Source organism: Nerophis ophidion, linkage group LG06 (assembly GCF_033978795.1).
Source record: "Nerophis ophidion isolate RoL-2023_Sa linkage group LG06, RoL_Noph_v1.0, whole genome shotgun sequence".
In the NCBI taxonomy this organism is placed as follows: domain Eukaryota; kingdom Metazoa; phylum Chordata; class Actinopteri; order Syngnathiformes; family Syngnathidae; genus Nerophis; species Nerophis ophidion.
Window position 1 is genome coordinate 39,184,630 of NC_084616.1, and position 24,986 is coordinate 39,209,615.

General features: G+C 37.2%; 1 protein-coding gene across 1 annotated transcript in view; it reads right to left on the reverse strand.

The window, feature by feature from the left end:
- mib2 (MIB E3 ubiquitin protein ligase 2) overlaps positions 1-20,879 on the reverse strand; it is a 135,646-nt gene extending 114,767 nt beyond the window's left edge. Inside the window, 1 exon segment of the mRNA XM_061903694.1 lies at positions 20,411-20,879. Coding sequence (XP_061759678.1) covers positions 20,411-20,456 — 46 coding nt within the window. The 5' untranslated portion in view covers positions 20,457-20,879.
- Positions 20,880-24,986: the final 4,107 nt, after the last annotated feature.

Sequence of the window (24,986 nt, forward strand, 5' to 3'; positions counted from 1 at the left end):
CTATCAATTCCCTAAAAGAACATATTATCAAATACTTAAGAGGAAAAGAAGTGTCAACCATATTAAAAACTTTAGGGATGACCTATTAAAACAAGAGAGGAAAGAGGTGTACACAGACGATATAAATACTGCCTATGATTCTTTTCTTAAACATTATATTACTCTGTATAACAAGCATTGTCCTGAGGTTCCATGCAGATCTAAACAAAGGCAAAATAATGCACCTTGGATGACAACAGTTTGAAAAATGCATGTAAAAAGAAAAATAGACTTTATAAGGAGTTTATCAAGTCAAGAACAGAGAATGCTGAAAAACGATACAAAAACTACAAAAACAAGTTGACCAATATATTGAGACAAGCAAAAAGGGAATATTACAAAAGAATGCTGCATGAAAATAAAAATAACATAAAGGCTACATGGAATATTTTAAATAAAGCAATAGGGAATAGGACAAGGCGAACAGAACTACCTAGATATTTAAAAAAAGATAATATGTTAATTGAAAACAAAGACGAAATTGTCAATGAATTGAATCAATTTTTTGTAAATGTAGGACCTAGCTTAGCAAACAAAATACCTCGAGCTAATGATCAATCAGGGGATGTCTGGAAAAGGGAAATTAGGGTTATGCAGTCAATGTTTCTTAGTGAAGTGACTGAGAATGAAATACTATCTGTGGTTTACAAACTAAAAAACAAGACCTCAACAGACAATGAGGGCATTGACATGAGTATAATAAAACACACAATTGATTGCATCATTAAACCATTGCATTAAATAATTAATTGTTCTTTTAAAGTAGGGGTTTTCCCAGACAGTATGAAAACAGCTAAGGTTATACCTTTATTTAAAACCGGAGATAAACATACATTTGGTAATTATAGACCAGTATCTTTCTTATCTCAATTTTCAAAAGTGCTTGAAAAACTTTTTGTTAATAAATTACACTGTTTTATTGAAAAACATAAATTATTAAATGAAAATCAGTATGGATTTCGATCAAATAGGTCTACGAGCTTGGCCATCATGAACATTATTGAAGAGATTACAACTGCAGTTGATCAAAATAAATACACAGTAGGAGTGTTCATTGATTTAAAGAAGGCATTTGACACTGTAGATCATCAAATTCTCATTTCTAAATTATATACTTATGGAGTCAGAGGAGTTGCACTGGACTGGTTAACCAGTTATTTACAACAAAGTCAGCAATATGTTGAGATTGATGATCATAGGTCAGAATGTATGAATATTGAATGTGGAATTCCACAAGGTTCGATTTTAGGACCCAAACTTTTTACTTTATATATAAATGATATTTGTGACGTTTTGAAAATTTTACAGTGCGTATTATTCGCAGACGATACAAATTTATACTGTTCAGGAGATGACTTGAAAATTTTAGCCAATAATATTGAAGAAGAAATGGTTAAACTAAAATTGTGGTTTGATATAAATAAATTATCTTTAAATTTGGAAAAGACTAAATATATTGTATTCGGTAATAAAAGAAAGATAGAAGTTAGTTTATCCATAAACTGTGAAAATTGAGAAGGTGTCTGAAATCAGATTTCTTGGGGTCATCTTAGATGAAAAGTTGACATGGCAAGCTCATATAATGCATGTGAAAAATAAGGTATCTAAAAGCTTATTTATTTTGAACAAGGTTAAATATAGTTTTCCATACAACACAATGAGAATGTTATATTGATCAATTATTCTACCTTATTTCAATTATTGTGCAGAAATATAGGGAAATACATATCATAGCAACATAATGCCTTTATTTCTTTCACATAAAAGAGCAATTCGAATCATTTTTAAAGTAGGATATAGAGACCACACAAATCCACTCTTCATTAGTGATGTTCAAAGCGGGAAATAAAGTTCTTCCGAAGGACATACAAAAGTTATTTGTGTTCATATCTGAAGATGAGAACCACAGAAGGCCGTATGACTTTAAACATCCAAGAGCGCGAACAAATTTGAAACAAATGTGCTTGTCTGTTGTTGGTGTGAAAGCATGGAATTCTCTAAACAAAGACTTAAAAAGCTGTAAGAATATATTTGTATTTAAAAAGAGTTATAAAAAAAGAAAACTGGAATTATATCAAACTGAGTTTTGATTTAGATTGGACGTGTCATTGTGAAAATGCTTAAAAGAAAATGGAAAAGTATGTTGGAGTTTGGGTGTTGGTGGAGGGAACAGTTATAAAGTAATCTAAAATACCGTAATTTGTGTTAAAAAGGGGAAGATAAATATAAGAATATTATTCTTCCATCTGCTCCTTTCTGATCATGGAAATGTATAAGAAAACAAACAAAAAAAACAATGAAAGTGTCAATTGTACGTGGCTTGTAATATGCATTTTCATGAAAGGAATAAAAATAAATGATGAAATGATGAAAATGATGACCACGACTGTATTTTATGTCCTTTGTGTTAATGTTTTCCTCTTGTTTTCATAGGATATACTTTATTTATCCCATGTGTTTTACCTATTTTTTGTGGACATTTTGAATCTGCACTGCAACAACTAATTTCCCCCATTGTGGGAAAAATAAAGTCTATCTTATTATGTCCTAAAAAGATACACTATGTATTGTAAAAGCGTGGCTTTGCTGTTTCTAAAGACACGCTGATCAAAGACCTATGCTTTGGACAGGAGTGCCTTGGTGTTTTTCGCAAAGTGCTATAAAAATGTTTGGGACTGAACTCGCGAGCCAACCCAGTCACTCCTGGGCCAAATGTAGCATGTGAGCAGTCAGTTTGGTACATTATTCACGTCAAATTTCCCTCCTGTTTTCATGTGTTATTTACCTTATTGTTTGTATCTGCACTGCAACCACTTCATTTCCCAAATGCAGGATAAATAAAGTCTGATCCTATCAATTGCGGCAACATTTCAGAAGTGTTCAATTAATTCAGGCCCCACTAAGCGCTGTGGTTGGTCAGCTTTATTACATTATTTTCCTCTGTGTATACGACTCATTCAGAGGGTGTACAACCCATGTTTGCTCCTCTGATTTCAGATACAAGTTTCCTATAAATGTAACACAGTGTAAAAGTATGATTAGTTCCTGTTCTAATAATCTCTGTTTCTCTGTGTTTTAAATGTAACACAGTGTAACAGTATGATTACTTCCAGTTCTAAATAATCTCTGTTTCTCTTAATTTTAAACGTAACACAGTGTAACAGTATGATTAGTTCCAGTTCTAATAATCTCTGTTTCTCTTTATTTTAAACGTAACACATTGTAACAGTATGATTAATTGCAGTTCTAATAATGTCTGTTTTTCTTTATGTTAAACGTAACACAGTTCCAGTTCTAATAATCTCTGTTTCTCTTTATTTTAAACGTAACACAGTGTAACAGTATGATTACTTCCAGTTCTAAATAATCTCTGTTTCTCTTTATTTTAAACGTAACACAGTGTAACAGTATGATTAGTTCCAGTTGTAATAATCTCTGTTTCTCTTTATTTTAAACGTAACACATTGTAACAGTATGATTAATTGCAGTTCTAATAATGTCTGTTTTTCTTTATGTTAAACATAACACAGTTCCAGTTCTAATAATCTCTGTTTCTCTGTTTTAAATGTAACACAGTGTAACAGTATGATTACTTCCAGTTCTAAATAATCTCTGTTTCTCTTCATTTTAAACGTAACACAGTGTAACAGTATGATTAGTTCCAGTTCTAATAATCTCTGTTTCTCTTTATTTTAAACGTAACACATTGTAACAGTATGATTGATTGCAGTTCTAATAATGTCTGTTTTTCTTTATGTTAAACGTAACACAGTTCCAGTTCTAATAATCTCTGTTTCTCTTTATTTTAAACCTAACACAGTGTAACAGTATGATTAGTTCCAGCTCTAATAATCTCTGTTTCTCTTCAGGATAGGACAGGACAGGACAGGACAGGACAGGACAAGATAGGATAGCATAGGATAGGATAGACTTTATTTAATCCTCAGAGGGGAAATTATTTGGTCGTGCGTAAAAAAGACATAAAAAGAAAAAGGGAAATATTAAAGAAACAGATGACATAAAAGACAATATCAAGCACAGAGCTGATACAACCAGTTTTTTAAGAGTGCAACCTTGATTTACGAACTCCTCATTATCACACAGACCGAATAAAAATATGCTTTGTTTTAAAAACATTGTCCCACTATACGAACGTTTCATCCACCCATGGTGTGCTTGCAGCACATTCACTGTGGGCGGCGTATGGAGCTCCGTCAGCGGAGCAGTTAGCACAGGAGTGCTGTCGTCCGAAACTGTGGTCATTGCTACTTTGTGTGCTTTATAAGTGTATTTTTAGCCTTTTGTAGCAAGTTTCTAGTTGCCTTAGCTCAATATGAGTCCAAAGAAACCAATTGATAAGCAATGTGTGGTTTGAAACAGGGCTGGGTGATATATCAATACACTCGATATCGCTCTGTGCGATATAGAAAATGACAATATCTTGATATTCGAGTATACGTTCTCACGCAGTTGATGTTAGCTGCGAGCATTGCACTGCATGCGTTTCCCACTCTTTCTTGTCTCTCCTTCTCACAGAGACTTAAAACAAGCGCACCTTCTTACATACGTCACGTGTACAACGTCACACGCTCCCGCGGAGCAGAGAGGTTGCGACATGGTAACAGTGACGTATGTATCAGTGCGGTGCGAGTGGTAATACGAGAGAGAGAAGGCGCGAATCTGGTAACAAATGGAGGAAGAATTAATTCCCAAGAAAAACAGCACGGGTCCATCGTTTGGCGGTGGTTTGGCTTCAAGTGGGTTGAACAATTATGCGGCAAAAGCGTTGCTACGAAAAGTAGCACCACTGCTAATGTAGCATCAAAGTCACCCGCTAGAGAATAAGGAGTGCTTGAAACGCCACGTCAACATCTCTGTTCGGTGCCACACCAACAAAATGCCAAGGCAACTATTTCCAGATCAAGACCGTATGAAAAAAATAATCAACAGAAGGAGATCATTTCCGTAGGAACCTACCACATAGTGAAGGAGGTTTCCTATCATGCGGCTAATTTTTATTTGACAGTTATTAAAATATCTTGTGTGACATCATGCACAAAAGTGCACTTTATTTGTTTTAAACTATTGTAGTGGCGTTCTATACAAAAAGTGCACTTTAATTTAGTGTTGGTTTGATATGGCATCTTAGTGACATCAAGCACAAAAGTGCACTCACACCTTGTTTTAAAATGTCTCTAACAATTTTGCACTTTCTGTTTTGAAATGACATGAATGTCTGTGCCACTGCTTAATAACTGTTTAATAAATACAGTTTTGCTCAGTTGACTTAGTTGTGATTTCCCTGTTTGCATGAAAGTTTAAAATAAGCATATATTAATGAATATGAACAAGAATGTTTTAATGTAGACACATAGAATCATCATAATGTTGTGATTATATGCATCAAGTGTTCATTCAAGGCTAAGGCAAAATATCGGGATATATATCGTATATCGTGACATGGCCTAAAAATATTGAGATATTAATAAAAGGCCATATCGCCCAGCCCTAGTTTGAAACATTCAGGACGTATCCACAGAGCTGTTGATACCGCCTCCACTCTCTCTCTACCACTTTCTTTGGCTGAATGGTAAGAAGATTATCCAACAAATTCAACTGGATTTGTTTTTTATTCCAAATCATTGTAGCGACCTGGCTGTTAAAGCTAAGGAGTTTTGTGATTTAATACCGTGAGTGCACCGCAGAGCTTGTGACACTATCAGCAGAGTGGCAGCAAATAAGTTCAGTTGTGGGGTGTTTTGGCTGTGTTATTAAATAGAAAATTGATCCATCATTCGCTTGTGATGTTTGTTTCAGTTCAGTTTTTTAGTTCATTCATAAAAAAAATCCAACAAAGGAAAAAAATAAACAACATTAGTTACCGTATTACCTAGAATTGCCGCCGGGGCGCTAATTAATTTAAAACATCATCTCACTCCGGCGTTTACCAAAGGCATGCGGTAAAGGCAAGCATGCGCTAATCATTTTAAAACCTCTTCTCACTCTGGCGCTTACTAAAGGCATGCGGTAAATTTAGGCCTGCGCTTATAAATTTGAGTGTGATGTAAGGAAAGCACATTTAATACCTTTACTTATAAATGAAGTCCATGTGCAGCTCCTTCTGATCAAAAGCATCGATAACTTGTTTATAGAAGTCTTCCTTATCTTTCTTCAGTTTTAAAAGTCTCACTGTCTCGATGGAGATCTTCCTTTCTTACCTCCTGCTTCGATTGAAAGTCCAGTTTAGAAAACTGTTTTAATTTAGATATATATATACAAATATAATTCACATCACAAATCCTCCATGTTAAAAGTGCAAGCGAGAGGAAAAAAACGCTCTCGCTGCTCACTCTTGCTGCTTGTTGTCACTTCTTCTGCAGCTCAGTAGTCGCAAGAAGGATCACTAGCGCCCTCTACCACCAGGAGGCGGGAGTCATTTAATGACTCATATTTGACACACACAGCTACGGTATATTAATAAAACATAGCTGCTTACTGTTCTTTTTAGCATATTCAATAGCTTGGACATTAAATCCTACTGAACAGCTATTAATCTTCTTCCCTTCGTGCGATTTCAAATGATTGAAATCAGCCTCCTCCATTTTGAAAATGATGACAGGGGACGTGTCACTCGTGACGTGACGAGTTTAACCCGGCGGAAATTCTAGGCATATGCTAATTATTTTGCGAAACGAGTTTGACCCGGCGGAAATTCTACACATGCGCTAATAAAAATAATATTTTGCGAAACGAGTTTGACCCGCCGTTAATCCTGAGCCGGCGGTAGTGCTAAGGATGCGTTAATTATTTTGCGAAACGAATTTGACCCTGCAGTAATTCTAGACAGGCGCATACTATATACCCGGCGGCAATTCAAGGAAATACGGTATGAATGTAAAGGAGCAGAAAAAAGCACAAAACATATTATCTGCCCCCTATTTTCAAAACTACAACAATTGACTTTCAATGTTGGCGACTACAAGTTTTACAACAATTAAACCAGGTGCATGTTTTTGGAAGTGGGAGGAAGCCGGAGTACTTGGAGGGAACCCACGTATTCACGGGGAAAACATGCAAACTCCACACACTTTGTATCATTTATATGTAATTTCCATGTCAAATATTCATCAATCGTAACAGCCAGAAACTTGATCTCTTGTGCTCTTTGAATCTCAACTCCTTTGACATATAGCCATCTCCACTTTTCCTACTACTGCAAAACATCAGTCACATTTTGTTTTAATAGTATTCAAAGATATACGATTTAAATCAAACACATCTGTAATATTTTGTCCTGAATAAAATAAGGTTGTGTCATCCGCAAATAAAATACACTAACAGTTTGGAAACCATTGTAATATCATTGACATACATGAGAAACAGTATTGGTCCAAGGAGTGTATCGAGTATATCTAATGCTTTTTGAAGATCTATGGAAATTCAAAATATTGTTTTTCTATCTATTGCAGTTGAAATTTCTTCTGCCAAATCAATTATTGCTGTTGTTGTTGACCGACTGGGACGATACCCATATTCACTTTTGTTTAAAATGTCATATCTATTAACAAATGTATTTAACCTAAAAGCAAACCATTGATCTAAGATCTTTGAGAACTGATATACAGTAAAGTATACCGCTTTTTATTGTGTTCAAAATGTACACACTCTTACTAAAATATAGACTTTTGTTAAGGCTGCAAAAGTTTATTGTTTACAATTTTTCTTAAAGAGAATTATACTTCGATAAACAAACTTTTCTATTTACAAACTCTGTTAAAAAAAATTAAGTTTGTAAATTGAGGCTCGACCCTATTTGCTTGTGTTTGACTGCCGCAAATTTGGCAAACCAGGCACTCAGTGAGTGTCATGGTTGAACCACCAGGGAATACCGCCTGAGAATTGAACTGCACACGCTCAACTCATTCTCCGATGCATCACGATTAGATCAAGGATGATTCATACCGATTATTTAGGTATGTTAAATAAAGTAATGCAAAGGCTTCTAACTTGCAGAATTATTGCAAATGTTCTCAAAACTTTAGTTCTGAGTTTTATTCTAACTAACCAAGGGAGAACTATTAGTTAACATTATTTTAATGCTGTGTGTTAGCTGGGTAAGCGAGGCAACACACGGAGGAGAGAGAAGGAGACGCTATGCTCGTTGTGGCGCTAAACTAGCTTAAATGTGAAGTAGTGAGACAAAAAAATAAATGTTTTGTACATTTCAACAGAAGACTAATAGGAACTACGTTATTGCAGAGAGTAACAAGCTAAGAAATGACTGGCAATCAGCTGCCCATAGTGGACATAATTTGTCCTTTGTTAGACCGCAAGCTAGTTGAATCAACAGCACCTCCACTGGTTTTATCAAGTAGTGCACTCCATTATGCCTAAATGCCAAGCCTAATCCTACCAATCACTGAAAAGGGAAATATCAATTGCCAGTTCCAATATTGAACTCCAAAACTTTCTAATTAAAGAGGCCAAAATATCCAACGCTGTAAAGTTCAAAAAGAGTTTATAGAACAATCTGCAACAACTTAGTCTTTATTTGGAGTTGACTTAACTTCAATATTTGTTTATGCAACGACAGCGCCTTCTACAAAAGGCAATGCAGCGCCGCCGCAAACACGACACCGCCATTATGCCACTTTCCTTGTTTACACTAAACTTAAGTGTCATCCCACCGTGTGCTTTTAGATAGCGTTAGGGTATTATGCAACAGGAGCATTTAGCATAAGCAGTCAGTGTACCAGGAAACCTTCCACTACAACCACATAGCTTTATTCTGAACACTGAGCTGTAATAACGCACCAATGCAGCTTGAAGGGGATATTTTTTTAAACAAAGGGCCTCATGCACGATCATAGAAAGTGCAAACAAAAATAAACATACCATGTTTGTCAGCTGCTCAATGACAGAAAACCCTGTTACTACTCCCACCACCGGAAAATGTTATCATTGTGTCACACTGTGGCAAGAAAAAATTATGTTAGAGCATTTCCCTTGCAGGACAGTTAGAATAATACATAATGTTGGATATAGAGAACATACAAACCCTTTATTTATTGAATCAAAAATACTGGAATTCTACGACATAGTGAGTTTGCAAACAGCTAAAATTATACACAAATCAAACTATAATCTGCTGCCAAATATAAAATAATTTTTGAGAAAAATTTAATTTAAAACATTTGTATGCACGTACAACACTTAAGATCTTCAGTATATCTGCATGTGGAATTAAATTATGGAATGGATTAAGCAAAGCAATCAAACAATGTACCAATATGATCCACTTAAAGAAACAAAGTACAAAGAAGAAGAACCATGATAAACATTCTGAATTTATTTCATCCATCCATCTGTTCATTTTCAAAATAATCTTACTTATCTCACCATATGAAAAGTGACTTACTTCACCGACCGAGTATTATTTATTTATTTTTATTGTGATTACTTATGGAGTATATTGTGAATAAATTGACAACAGGAAGTGAACAAAAGTTTTAGCAAATGTTATGTAAAAAAAAAAGGGGGATGATTAAATAAGCTCTGCTTCTTCCTACTCCTTTTCCAAACATGTTGAATAGAGAAACTGGAAATTGTGACATATCATGTTGTATGCAGGCATGTTCCAAATAAACTCAAACTCAACTCAACTCCTGTGTCAAGAGTGTGATACTGGTTTAGACTAACCACAACACAAACTAGGACCTCAGGACGCAAGGGGCTTTTTAAAACGGTGTAGACAAACGGGGGAACATAGTGACATGTCTTCTCACTTTAGACTCGGTCACAAACGCAACATTGGGAAAGTAAAAAAAATAGTCATTGACTTGAACAAGTCAGGAAAGTCATTTGGAGCCATTTCAAAGCAGCTTAAGGTCCAAGAGCAACTGTGCAGACAACCGTTCGTAAGTATAAAGTGCATGGCACAGTTTTGTCACTGCCACAATCAGGAAGAAAACGCAAGCTGTCACCTGCTGCTGAGAGATAATTGGTCAGGATGATCAAGAGTCAACTGAGAACCACCAACAAGCAGGTCTGCATTGAATTGGAAGCTGCTGGAACACAGGTGTCAGTGTCCACAGTCAAGCGTGTTTCGCATCACCATGGACTGAGAGGCTACCATGCAAGAAGGAAGCTCTTGCTCCAGAAGCGACACCTTAAGGTTCGTCTAAAGTTTGCTGTTTTTATTGATTGATTGATTGAGACTTTTATTGGTATACTGCACATATTCCGTACAATTGACCACTAAATGGTAACACCCGAATAACTTTTTCAACTTGTTTAAGTCGGATTCCACGTTAATCAATTCATGGTAAATCTGATCAAGCTGATCACAAGGACAAAGATAAGACTTCTAAAGGAAAGTTCTGTGGTCAGATGAAACAAAAATTGGGCTGTTTGGCCACATTACCCAGCAATATGTTTGTAGGAGAAAATGTGAGGCCTCTAATCCCAGGAAAACCATCCCTGCAGTTAAGCATTGTGGTGATAGTATTATGCTCTGGGCCTGTTTTGCTGCCAATGAAACTGGTGCTTTACACAGAGTAAATGGGACAATGAAAAAGGAGGATTACCTTGAAATTCTTCAAGACAAACTAAAATCTTCAGCCCGAAGGTTGGGTCTTGGGCGCAGTTGGGTGTTCCAACAGGACAATGACCCCAAATTAGGGGTGTAACCGTACATGTATTTGTATTGAACCGCTTCGGTACGGGGGTTTCGGTTTGGTTCGGAGGTGTACCGAACGAGTACACATGCTGGCAGCGACCGGGCTAGGACAACATGTAAAAGCCAGAGCTGAAAGACCCTCCTGCCTCGTTAAGATCTCCCGTTTAGGAACACTTTGGCTGCGCGATACAACAATGGAGGACGGAGGTTTGCCGACATTGTTCAGCAGCTGCTTCTGACAACACGTCAAACATGTGTCACACCTTTCCTGCTTCCGGCTCCCAGACCGTAGTCGAGGAGTGCAGGGGAGACACTACTCCAAGGCTGATATATTCTCGGGGGCAACAACCTTCACTCTACCCGGCAGTGGGTCTCCACAGCTCCGGACTCCAGGGTAAATTAAGAGTCCAGCGATTAGTTGCAAATGGTGGCTTTATTGAAGTTTTGCATAAAGCCAATCCAAGAAAACACTAGCCACTCCCCGCACTCACGCTACCGCTCCCTCACCTTGCTCGCCCACACACTCACCTCACATGCGGTCACATATTAAAGGGCCACACACACAAACATACGCTACTCTCATAACACATGCTAACCCATTTGAAGCGTCACCACCGCATTTAAACAGCCTCTCCTCGGCGAGTCAGGCAGGGCTAAAGCAATAACAAATTTTTTTATAGCAGCAGATTTAAGTCCATATTGCATTAAAAACTAGATTTTGACCCACTTCTATGGTGGAAGAACAATGAGCCCATATATCCTCTTACTGCCAAGTTAGCCAGGCTGGGGGGGAAAAGAAAAGTTCATCTAAGGCTGAGTTGACTTGAAACTGTTTAATGTTGCACTTTTTATATGTAGAAGAAAAGTTTTGTCATTTTATTTAATCCGAGCAACAACTTGAGGCATTTTAACGTTGATTAACGTGGACTCCGACTTAAACAAGTTGAAAAAGGTATTGGAGTGTTACAAATTTGTGGTAGATTGTACGGAATATGTACTGCAATGTGCAATCTACTAATAAAAGTCTCAATCAATCAATCAAAAAAAGCAATTTATATGTAGAAAGGTTTTGTTAAGAAACCATTCTGAGCTTTATGTTATTTAGTTTTTATTTTATATATGTTGACCACATTAACCCTGGCAATGGACCCTGTGTGTATATGTATGTTATGCCATTGTTTACAAATTTGGTAAATAACCAAAAAATTTAAATATTGTTGTTTTCTTACTGTACTGAAAAGGAACCGAACCGTGACCTCTAAACCAAGGTACGTACCGAACCAAAATTTTTGTGTACCATTAGACCCCTACCTCAAACACAAGTCAAAAGTGGTAAAGGAATGGCTAAATCGGGCTAGAATTTAGGTTTTAGAATGGCCTTCCTAAAGTCCTGACCTAAAAGTGTGGACAATGCTGAAGAAACAAGTCCATGTCAGAAAACCATCACATTTAACTGAACCAATATTGTCAAGAGGAGTGGTCAAAAATTCAACCAGAAGCTTGCCAGAAGCTTGTGGATGGCTGCCAAAAGTGCCTTATTGCAGTGAAACTTGCCAAGGGACATGTAACCAAATATTAACATTGCTGTATGTATACTTTTGACCCAGCAGATTTGGTCAGATTTTCAGTAGACCCATAATAAATTCATAAAAGAACCAAACTTCATGACTGTTTTTTATGACCAACAAGTATGTGCTCCAATCACAAAAAAATAAGAGTTGTAGAAAATTATTGGAAACTCAAGACAGCCAGGACATTATGTTCTTTACAAGTGTATGTAAACTTTTGATCACGACTGTAGATCTCTCACTGTAAATGTTTTCAATTTTTTTCTTTGCACATTCTTCGAGAAACACTCATTGTCGTCAAGGCATAAGCGCAGATGAAGCAGACAACTGACAACTTTAAATATCACGCAGACATGGTGCAGGGACGCTCCAATAGCCCACACATGAGAGAGGTGGCGTCTGGCTAAGAACCGCAGAGAGTTTTTTGTTTTGTTTTTTTAAATTAATGTTGAAAGTGCAATTTTAATGCTGTTGATTATAAGAAGAAAAAAAAGTATGAAGGTTATGAAAAAGAGAACAAAATATTTGTTTATTTCAACCATTTTCTTTAAAAAACACATTAAGGACAAAGTGTTTTATCCGATTACTCGATTAATCGAACCAACTAACCAATATATTACTCGATTAATAAAATAATCAATAGCTGCACCCCTACTTACGTCACGCATGTTGACAGTGGGTGTTTGAAGACATATTTTTTGTTTGGTTTCCGAAGTTTTTAGTCTTGTATAGGGGCGCGCCGAAAATGATTGATTCACATCACAAATGTGATGTTTTATGTGTTGTTTACTGTTTTTATTGTAACCTTGCTGCTGCCCTCTTGGCCAGGTCTCCCTTGGGAAAGAGATCTTTGATATCAATGGGATTATTACCTGGTTAAATAAAGGCTAAATAAAATAAAAACAAAACATCACGATATGATTCTTATTTATTTTGATTCTAAATGATTCCTTTTTTTGTGTATATATATACTTCAGCTGCCAAGAGGCTCTTTTGTAACATGTAATGAGAATTGTTACGATCAAGGTCTTTACTGCCGATTCCAATACCGATCTTCATGAGTGAAATTGGTCGATACCAAAACCGATACCAATCACAAGAATTAACTGTACATTTTTTTTTATTAGATATGATGAGTGCTATGAACAGTGTGGCAATATTTACATGATGTTTAAACTATTTCCTTATTATCTTATTGAATACAATTGTTTGACCACAATAAAGTCAATAGTACAAAATAACTAAACAAGAGTAAAAACCACAACATTGCGCGAAACCAACTTTTCTTACCTATTTCTACCTGTTTTTGTGTGTTTGGGATCTGAATAAGTCAAATCAAACCATGGATGCATGGCTCGGACTTAGACTTAGACTTCCTTTTTATTGTCATTCAAATTTGAACTTTACAGTACAGATAAGAACGAAATTGTCCCCTAGAGGGGGGGGGTTGCCCACATCTGAGGTCCTCTCCAGGGTTTCTCATAGTCAGCATTGTCACTGGCGTCCCACTGGATGTGAATTCTCCCTGCCCACTGGGTGTGAGTTTTCCTTGCCCTTTTGTGGGTTCTTCCGAGGATGTTGTAGTCGTAATGATTTGTGCAGTCCTTTGAGACATTTGTGATTTGGGGCTATATAAATAAACATTGATTGATTGATTGATTGATGAATTTCGTTGCATTAGCTCATGGTAGTGCAGGATAAAAAAATCAAAGAGGTGCCGATACAAAATAAAGCCAATCCAATCCACTTTATTTACATAGCACATTTAAACAACAAAATGTTTCCAAAGTGCTGCACAACAATATTAAAAACAACATTCAAATACTATCCTGAGCTCCACCAATGACTTAATAAAAACAAAAAATAAAAATAAATAATAATAAATAAATACATATAAAACCAATATAAAAACAATATAAAATATATATGAATAAAAACGATTTTAAGGGTGAAACCAATTAAAACAGTAAATAAAATAAACATTTTAAAACACAGAGGGCAACAGAGGACCACACAACCCATGTAGTGTTAAAAGCCAGAGAATAAAAATGGGTCTTAAGTAGGGCTGGGCGATATATCGATATAAACGATATATCGCAGGTTTGTCTCTGTGCGATATATAAAAAGGCTATATCGTAATATTCGATTATATGTTCTCCACTTGCTTTTAGCTGCGGGCGTTACATTACTGGCGTTTCTCACTCCTCCTCGTCTCCCATTCGCAGAGACTTAAAACAAGCGCACCTTATTACATACGTCACATACTGTCCCATGTCTAGCGTCATACGCTCTCACTGTGAGCTAACGTTAGCATGGCTAACATTAGCTGAGGCAGGTCGAGTTGCTTTTACCTGCGGGCATTACATTACTGGAGTTTCTCACTCCTTCTTGTCTTTCATTCGCACAGAGACGCAAAACAAGCCTGCCTTCTTACATACGTCAAATACTGTCACGCGTGACACGTCATACGTTCTTGCCGACCAGAGAGGTAGCAGCATGGCTAACGTTAGCTGAAGCAGGTCGTACGAGCGGAGCGGAGCTTTTGACATTACAAGAGAGAGAATGTGTGAAACTTATCACAAATGGAGGAAGAACAATAAATGCTTAAAATAAAGAGCAGGGGATCCATCATCTGGCAGTTGTTTGGCTTCAAGTGGGAAGATATTCAGCAGACAACAGCAATATGCAAAGGTAGCAACACTATTAACTTGTTCTTTCATTTAAAAAGTCACCCGCGAGAGACTGACGAGTATTTAATAAATACAGTTTTGGTCAATTGACTTAGTTGTGATTTCCCTCTCTGCATGAAGGTTTAAAAGTAGCATATATTAATGCAGTATGAAGAAGAATGTTTTAATGTAGACACATAGAATCATCATACTGCTGTGATTATATGTATCAAGTGTTCATTTAAGGCCAAGGCAAAATATTGTAATATATATCGTATATTGCAATATGGCATAAAAATATGGCGATATTAATAAAAGCCAATATCGCCCAGCCCTAGTCTTAAGACAAGACTTAAAACACTCCACTGTGGGAGCAGTTCAAATATGGAGGGGCAGAGTGTTCCAGAGCTTAGGGCCGACCACAGAGAATGCCCTGTCTCCCCTAGTTTTAAGTCTGTTCTTATATATAAATCTATAAATAAATTACTGTACAGATAAATATATTGCACTTTTGCATATGCGTCCACATTTATGGATGTATGTTATATTGTCATTAAGTTCCAGCGATTTAATCCATTTTTTGGGGGGAATTGAAGGGATTATTATGATCCTTTCAAGAGTCTTACGGCCTGAGGGAAGAATCTGTTATAGAACCTGGAGGTTCTGCTACGGAGGCTGCGGAACCCCTTTATAGAGTCCAGCAGTGAAATGGTGGATATATTAATAAAAAATATTTCCTTACGCCATACTTCCTCCAAACAAGCTGTTTGTCATTTGCTCCATTTGTGACGTTTTTTTCCAATCGATGACATCAGCAGATACTATATTAAAGTTTTACCCAAAAAAATCTTTGCAGTACGACGTTGCAGTCAATAAGTTGTCTTATTTTTCTCTATCCTCTTGTGGTGGGGCAGACTTGCTCGTACATGCACATGCATCGCTGTTGCCATTTCTAATACAAAGTACCGTATAGTTCTAAGTAGGGCTGGGCGACATGGCCTTTTTTTAGTATCGCGATATTTTTAGGCCATATACGATATACATCTCGGTATTTTGCCTTAGCCTTGAATGAACACTTGATGCATATAATCACAGCAGTATGATGATTCTATGTGTCTACATTAAAACATTCTTGTTCATTTTTCATTAATATATGCTCATTTTAAACTTTCATGCACAGAAGGAAATCACAACTAAGTCAATTTACCAAAACTGTATTTATTAAAGTTATTAGCAGGTGACTTTTCAAACGATGCTACATATTAGCAGTAATGCTACTTTTGGTAGCAACGCTTGTGCCCCACAGTTGACAAATTACGGTTGTTTGTTCGACATATTCCCACTTGAAGCCGAACCACCGCCAGACGATGGACCCCGTGCTGTTTTTCTTGGGAATTAATTATTCCTTCATTTGTTACCAGATTCGCACCTTCTCTCTCTCGTATTATCCCTCGCACGGTTTCGCTAGCATCACAGCTAACGTTAGCCACGCTGCTATTCCTCTGCTGGGCGAGGGCGTATACGTATGTGACGTATGAGGTGACAGTATGTGACGTGTGTAAGTTTATGCGCTCGCTGTCTGTGAGAAGGAGGCACAAGAAGGAGTAAGAAGAGCCTGTAGTGTAATGCCTCAGATAAAAGCAACTGCGTGAGAACGTATACTCGAATAATACGATATATTCATATTCTATATCGCAGAGAGACAAACCCGCGATATATTGCGTAAATCGATATATCGCCCAGCCCTAGTGATATCTGTCAGTAGACTCCATAAAGAAGCGATAAAAAATACAACATGGCTGACGGAGAGAAGACACTGTCAAAGTGGAGGAATGACGGCGCATCTCAAAGAGATGGCCAGAAAGCAGCTTGAAGGTGGTCTGTAAAATATAATCATTTTGAGCAAAGAACCACCATTACATGTTATGTAGACCAAAAGGAAGTGTTTTAAATGTATAAAAAAGTCATAACATGACCCCTCTGAACCATCTGTTTTTTGCCAACAAAATTCTGAGTTTGTAAACATGAAAATAAAAATCGAAACTTCTTGAAGCACCTATTTCTTCTGTTGTTTCAAGCGAGCTTAGCGATTAGCATAGTTGCTTGTGATTTGCTCTTACTACGAGAAAGGCTCATCCTCTAATGATGATGGTATTTGATAATGCTGAGATATTAAGGAATGTAATTTATTTGCCACAATGGAGGTGATGATATTAACTTAACTGGTAACCGCCTCTATCAGTCGAGTCAAGTGAACAAAAAAGTACCAGTCAGGGTAGGGTTGGGCGGTATGGATGAAAAAGTATATCGTAATGTATTTTTACTTAAACTCCATATTTGATATACAGTATATCTTAAATATATTTTCCGGTGAGAGTATACATATAAAGATATTAAATTTTGAGCGAGATTCACTGAAATTGAAGTGAATGATAGCTGTACTGTTAACAGTCAGTGACACTTGTATTAACCTAGTTAGTCAAGATGGGTATTAACAGCACAGAAAAGGAAAGTACATAATTATGTAACATAAATAAAATTGCAAAATATCCTTTCTACATAAAATAAATAACATAACTGGGCAAATAATACAAAATGTATCAAACGCAAGACAAAAAATAAATTTTCAGGCAGGCCCTTTTTAATTCCCAGTCGACGATGTAATGGACTGTCACACACGTACGGTTCTGGTCAGTGCCAAATAAGTGACTTGACTTAATTGTGCGGCTATAATTTTCCTCATCTCGGCATACATTTTTGGCAGCATTTCCTGTGCAAAATATGCCCGGCTTGGCAACTGGAGAACAGTTTTGATTTGGGCTAACATGGTAAACAACAAAAATGAATGTGTTATCCAGACGCATATATTTGTCCAAATGTGGCCAAGTAGACGCATTGTGGGTTTCCTGGAAGTGGTCTACATCGCTAAAAGAACAATCTAAGGAAGACAATCCCTCTGCCACCTTCCACTAGTTTTTTTAATATATAAATCGCCCGCTTGAATATTCCCTCTTTCTTTTTTACTATTCTCTCGTCGTCATTTAGGATGTTTGTTGTGATTTCCCGTCCTGGTTCCATGACCTATATTGCCTCTGATTGGCCTGTCCCTAATGTTTTGCCCTAAACTCAACCAATCGTGATTCTTCATACTAAACAATCATGGATGTTCTAATACGTGCAAGCATGTCTTTGAAGGAGGGAGGGGGGGGGAGGGGTTAGTAGCCCATGAGAGGGAGTGAGGAGAGGGGGAGAATCAAGGAACACAACAAATAAGCGGTGTTTGGTCATTTTAACTTGAAATAAATTATATCCATATATTCTTAATTATAATCTTGTTTGAAATATATCGATACATCTTACAAACTCCATATATTGCCCAGCCCTTGTCAGGGGTGATCGAGGCTTTGAAAGGCATTAATCGGCAGGTGCTGATCACATTCTTTTTCACCAAAATCGGCATATACTGATCGGTGGCCGACATCCCAACATGTAACCGGTTTTAAAAATTTGGTTATAATTCTGATACCAAATAATATATTGCCAGATTTGAATCGGTTTGAATCGAGAATCATATTTATGCTGCTCGACGCCTCAAACATCTGTATGTGTTCATCTACAAAACTATTCTGGGTATCACTCCATATTATCTATCTTGTCTTTTAACAAAGAAACAAGGAAGTCACAATCTTCCTTCAATGAATGCTCTGCAATTTGTCATCCCCAAAGTAAGAACTTAACTGGGCAAGAAAGCTTTTAGGTTTTCAGCACCAAAGGCTTGGAATAACCTACAATCGAATCTTCAACTTAAAACCCTTGTTACGTTAAATGAGTTTAAAGCTTCTGTGAAAGGATTGCAGTCTACCTTGTCTGTATGCACATGGGTTATGTGAGAAAGTTTTAATTTTTTAAATGTGATGTTTTATGCGTTGTTTACTGTTTTTAATGTTACCTTGCTGCTGCCCTCTTGGCCAGGTGTCCCATGGAAAAGAGATCTTTGATCTCAGTGGGATTTTACCTGGTTAAATACATACAAATTTAATATAACATCGTTTCTGAATTGAATCATCACCCCAAGAATTGGAATCGAATCAAATCGTGAGCCTTTGTAAGATTCCTATGTAAGATTAGCAAAGGGAGTAGGGCTTGGTGATATATCGATATACTCGATATATCACGGGTTTGGCTCTGTGTGATATACAAAATTACTATATCGTGATAATCGAGTATACATCCTTACCAGTTGCTTTTAGCTACAGGCATTACACTACAGGCTCTCCTCACTCATTCTTGTCTCTCCTTCTCACTGACAGCAAGCGCACCTTCTTACATACAGTACGTCACATACGTATACGCCCTCGTGGAGCAGAGAGGTAGCAGCATAGGTAAAGTTAACTGTGGTGCGAGTGGTAATACGAGAGAAAGAAGGTGTGAATCTAGTAACAAATGAAGGAAGAATTAATTCCCAAGAAAACAGCAGGGGGTCCATCCTCTGGTGGTGGTTTGGCTTTAAGTGGGGATGTGTTGGACAGACAACAGTAATTTGTCAAGTGTGGGGCAAAAGCGTTGCTACCAAAAGTAGCATTACTGCTAACATGTAGTATCATTTGAAAAGTCACCTGCTAGAGAATAAAGAGTGCTTACACCGCATGTCAACGTCTCCATTCGGTGCCACACGCCCACACCATCAAAATGCAGAGGCAAACATTTTCAGATCAACACCGTATGAAAAAGATAGTCAACAATAAAAGGAGATAATGTCTGCAGGAACGTACCACATAGCAAAGGACAAACACTATTTGATTTTTTATTATGCAGCTCATTTTAATTTGACACTTATTGAAAAATCTTGTGTGACATCATGCACAAAAGTGCACTTTATTGGTTTTAAACTAGCGTTCCGTACAAAAAGTGCACTTTAATTTAGTGTTGTTTTGATATGTCATCTTAGTGACATCATGCACAAAAGTGCACTAATAGCTTGTTTTAAAATTTCTCTGACAATCTTGCACTTTCTGTTTTGGAAATGACATGAATGTGTGTGCCACTGCTTGATAACTGTTTAATAACTACAGTTTTGCTAAATTGACTTAGTTGTGAGTTCCTTCTCTGCATGAAAGTTTAAATGTATCATATATCAATGCAGTATGAACAAGAATGTTTTAATGTAGACACATATAATCATCATACTGCTGTGATTATATGTATCAAGTGTTCATTCAAGGCTAAGGCAAAATATCAAGATATATATCGTGTATCGTGACATGGCCCAAAAATATCGAGATATTAAAAAAAGGCCATATCGCCCAGCCGTAATAGGGAGTTTCACGTTTGAAGGTTCTGATGTGTTTCTAACAGATTGGTATTAATACTAACCGTGTAGCACTTTTCTATGTACTCCACACAAACAATTTTATAAATATAAAATTAAAAAGCCACTTCCTGTTAAGATGGTTTACCTTTCACATTACTGGCGTGCAGCAGAGAGGAGGAGGAGGCCAACATACAGGATGAAGAATGTAGCCATCCACTACATTAAAGCATTCAGACTATAGCAGTAGTCCTACCAGCTTCCAGCTAGACAAAAAGAAGCCTCTGAGGGATGAAACCATGGTCTGGTGCGCTCCCTCAATGAACTGGCTGAGTAGGAGGGAGGTATGAAGAGGAGGAGAAGGCTGGATTTCCACAGATGTGCAAATCGTCATATAAAGACGCTGTAGGCGATCCAAGCTGGAGGCGGAGGATGAGAAAAGGAAGGATGCTCTTGCCAGTATTTAGTCCCAGCCTGGTGTCAGCAAGGATTACAACTACGGCGAGAGAGGAGGAGGATGAGGAGGAAGAGAAGGAGAAAGCCTGTATTCACGTTGACGCTCCTCGGTCTGATGCTACATATTCCATCACATGCTGGCTTGGTGCGAAGCTGACACACCGGGTTTTGTGATCGCACGACGCACATACGCACTACAATAAGGAAGCACTTGACAGCTTGCAGGGACACAAATCACCGTAAGCAGACAGGGAGGGGGAGGGGCATGGCGTTGCAAAAGGGATGGGCTGAGAGGAGATTTTTGATGAATGAACACATGTCATCTTTCTCATTTTGCAGTCTGCCATCATATTGTAGCTCGGGCGTCGTATATAACGTGGCTGCAACAACACATGGACATAAAAAGCTAACCAATGAGTGGAAATAGTAGAGACACAGGTTGTTTTTTAATACTATGTCCACCATTCTTGTCAACACACCTGTTTCTCCCTGGCTCATTAATATGGCTCAATAAGGCTGCGCCCGGACCTCTCTGGTCCAAATTTGTTGATTTTTTTTGCCCTTCAAGTTGGTTTCTTTTCACTCAAACTAGCAAGTTAAAGTAGCAAACGTTTGCTTTTTTGATTGTATTGATTTCCAATATCTTGGATTGTATTTTTATTATTATTTCTTTGTCATGATTCTTTGTTTGCAAGGTGTAGAGCAGGGGTGCCCATTACGTCGATCGCGATCGACTGGTCGATCTCGGAGGGTGTGTCAGTCGATCTCAAGCCAGGCATTAAAAAATATACATAAAAATGAGCAATCATCAATCATACCAATACTTCACTTTCGTCAGTTGTTTGACATTCTCGGCACCCGAGGATCTTGTGAGATGACGCTGGCTGCTGCAAGCTCATATTTAAGAAAAAAATCACTAACAGGGCGGACGCAGAGAAACAGATTTTATTTCTAGAGACTCCGTACCTACTGTCAAAACTCTAAAGACCGACTGAAAAGTTCCTGTCTTCACCATAAAAGACCTGTTTCATCCTGCCTGTGCTAACAAAATAAGAGTCTCAGAAAGCTAGCGTGCACAAGCTAGCAAGCTACGGAGTTTGATGCCAATGTATTTCTCCCCCGCCCTCAGCGACCGCTTTCTCACTTGCTTGCCCACCCGCACAGTCACTGACGTCACTCACCTGCTGCCAGACATTAAAGGGCCACACACATATGCTACTCTCATAACAAAGTGTTTAAAAACGAGTATGCAAGTTGGACAAATGAGATGCCAAATCCAACCACTTTCATGTGGTATTGGACAGAAAGGAGGACTTTTTTTTTCCTCCATTTGAAAATGCGGACGTTATCAGCACCACTGTCTAATTCCAATCAATGCAAGTCATCAGAATCAAATACACCAACTTATATTCTTGTCTTCATGAAAGAAAGGAATCTATGTGTGTTAAACATGCTTGTATTATCATTAAACACCATTAACTTGTTAACAAAAATGTCTTTCATAAATAAATAAATATAAATTATAAATAGGAATGAGGTAGATCTCCTCGACTTGGTCAATTGAAAAGTAGCTCGCCTGCAGAAAAAGTGTGAGCGCCCCTGGTGTAGAGAATGAGAAATTTGCACAAACACTATGCCTACACTTTTTATTATTGGCGGGAGCATTATATCGATTTTACCGATTTTTTTGAGTTTGTTTTTGCCGACAATTTAAAAAAAATTATTGAAAGATTGATTTTGTCTGCTCTTGTTGGGGCATACATTTTTTTCCTAAAAGCTTAGGTTATTCCGTAGCCAATTTTTATTTTTATTTTTTTTTTCTAAAGCAAATTCAATGCATTTGTGGCCTAAATTAAGTATTTTCAAGCATGTTTCTACAGGTTTCAGCACATCTAATGAAATGTTTTTTTAATGCATACACACACACACATATATATATATATATATATTTATATATATACATATATATATATATATATATGTATGTAAATATATATATGTATATATTTATGTACCTATATATATACACATATACATATATATATATATGTATACATTTATGTACGTATATATATATATATGTAGATATATACATATATGTATATATAGATATACATATGTATATATATATACATATATGTATATATACGTACATAAATATATACATATATATATTTACATACATACATATATATATGTTTAGATATATATATATATATATATATATACGTACATATATATGCATATATACATAAATATATATATATATATATATATATATATATATATATATATATATATATATATATATATATATATATATATATATATATATATATATATATATATATTGTGATAATCATTTAGGGTTGGGCAATATGGCCTTGTATCTTTCTCTTTTTTTTAAAAGAAATTTGCATGTATATATATATATATATATACATCCATTTGCTACCGCTTATTCCCTTTAGGGTCACGGGGGGCGCTGGTGCCTATCTCAGCTACTCAGCTACAATCTGGCGGAAGTCAGTATACCCCCTGGACAAGTCGCCACCTCATCGCAGGGCCAACACAGATAGACAGACAACATTCACACTCACATTCACACACGAGGGCCAATTTAGTGTTGCCAATCAACCTATCCCCACGTGCATGTCTTTGGAAGTGGGAGGAAGCCGGAGTACCCGGAGGGAACCCACGCATTCACGGGGAGGATATGCAAACTCCACACAGAAAGATCCCGAACCCGGGATTGAACCCTGACTACTCAGGACCTTCATATTGTGAAGCAGACGCACTAACCCCTCTGCCACCGTGAAGCCCCATTTATACAGTGGGGCAAAAAAGTATTTAGTGAGCCACCGATTGTGCAAGTTCTCCCACTTAAAATGATGACAGAGGTCTGTTATTTTAATTATAGGTACACTTCAACTGTGAGAGACAGAATGTGAAAAAAAAGTTCAGGAATTTACATTTTAGGAATTTTAAATAATTTATTTGTAAATTATGGTGGAAAATAAGTATTTGGTCACTTAAAACAAGGAAGTTCTCTGGCTCTCACAGACCTGTAACTTCTTCTTTAAGAAGCTCTTCTGTCCTCCACTCATTACCTGTATTAATGGAACCTGTTTGAACTCGTTATCTGTATAAAAGACAACTGCCCACAGCCGCAAACAGTCAGACTCCAAACTCCACTATGGCCAAGATCAAAGAGCTTTTCGAAGGACACCAGGAAAAGAATTGTAGACCTGGCCCAGACTGGGAAGAGTTAATCTACAATAGGCAAGCAGCTTGGTGTGAAAAAATAAACTTTGGGAGCAATTATCAGAAAATGGAAGACATACAAGACCACTGATAATCTTCCTCGATCTGGGGCTCCACACAAGATCTCATCCCGTGGGCTCAAAATGATCATGAGAACAGTGAGCAAAAATCCCAGAACCACACAGGGGGACCTGGTGAATGACCTGCAGAGAGCTGGGACCAAAGTAACAAAGGTTACCATCAGTAACACACTACGCCGACAGGGAATCAAATCCTGCAGTGCCAGACGTGTCCCCCTGCTTAAGCTAGTGTATTTCCAGGCCCGTCTGAAGTTTGCCAGAGAGCACATGGGAGAATGTCATGTGGTCAGATGAAACTAAAATAGAACTTTTGGGTATAAACTCAACTTGTTGTGTGTGGAGGAAGAAGAATACTGAGTTGCATCCCAAGAACACCATACCTCCTGTGAAGCATGGGGGTGGAAACATCATGCTTTGGGGCTGTTTTTATGCTAAGGGGACAGGACGATTGATCCGTGTTAAGGAAAGAATGATTGGGGCCATGTATCGTGAGATTTTGAGCCAAAACCTCCTTCCATCAGTGAGAAATTTAAATAGTTGACCGAATACTTATTTTTCACCATAATTTACTAATAAATTCTTTAAAATTCCTACAATTTGAATTCCTTTTTTTTTTATTTTCACATTCTGTCTCTCAAAGTTGAAGTGTACCTATGATGAAAATTACAGACCTCTGTCATCATTTTAAGTGGGAGAACTTGCACAATCGGTGGCTGACTAAATACTTTTTTGCCCTACTGTATACTGAGATGATGACAGATAGACAGACAACATAGACAGACAACAATATATTTGTATATTTAATATTTATACTGCGATTAGGTGGCGACTTGTCCAGGGTGTACAATAAAGTCAATGGTACAAATGGTACAAAATAACTAAAACAACAGTAAAAACTAAAATATTGTGCAAAACTAACTTTTC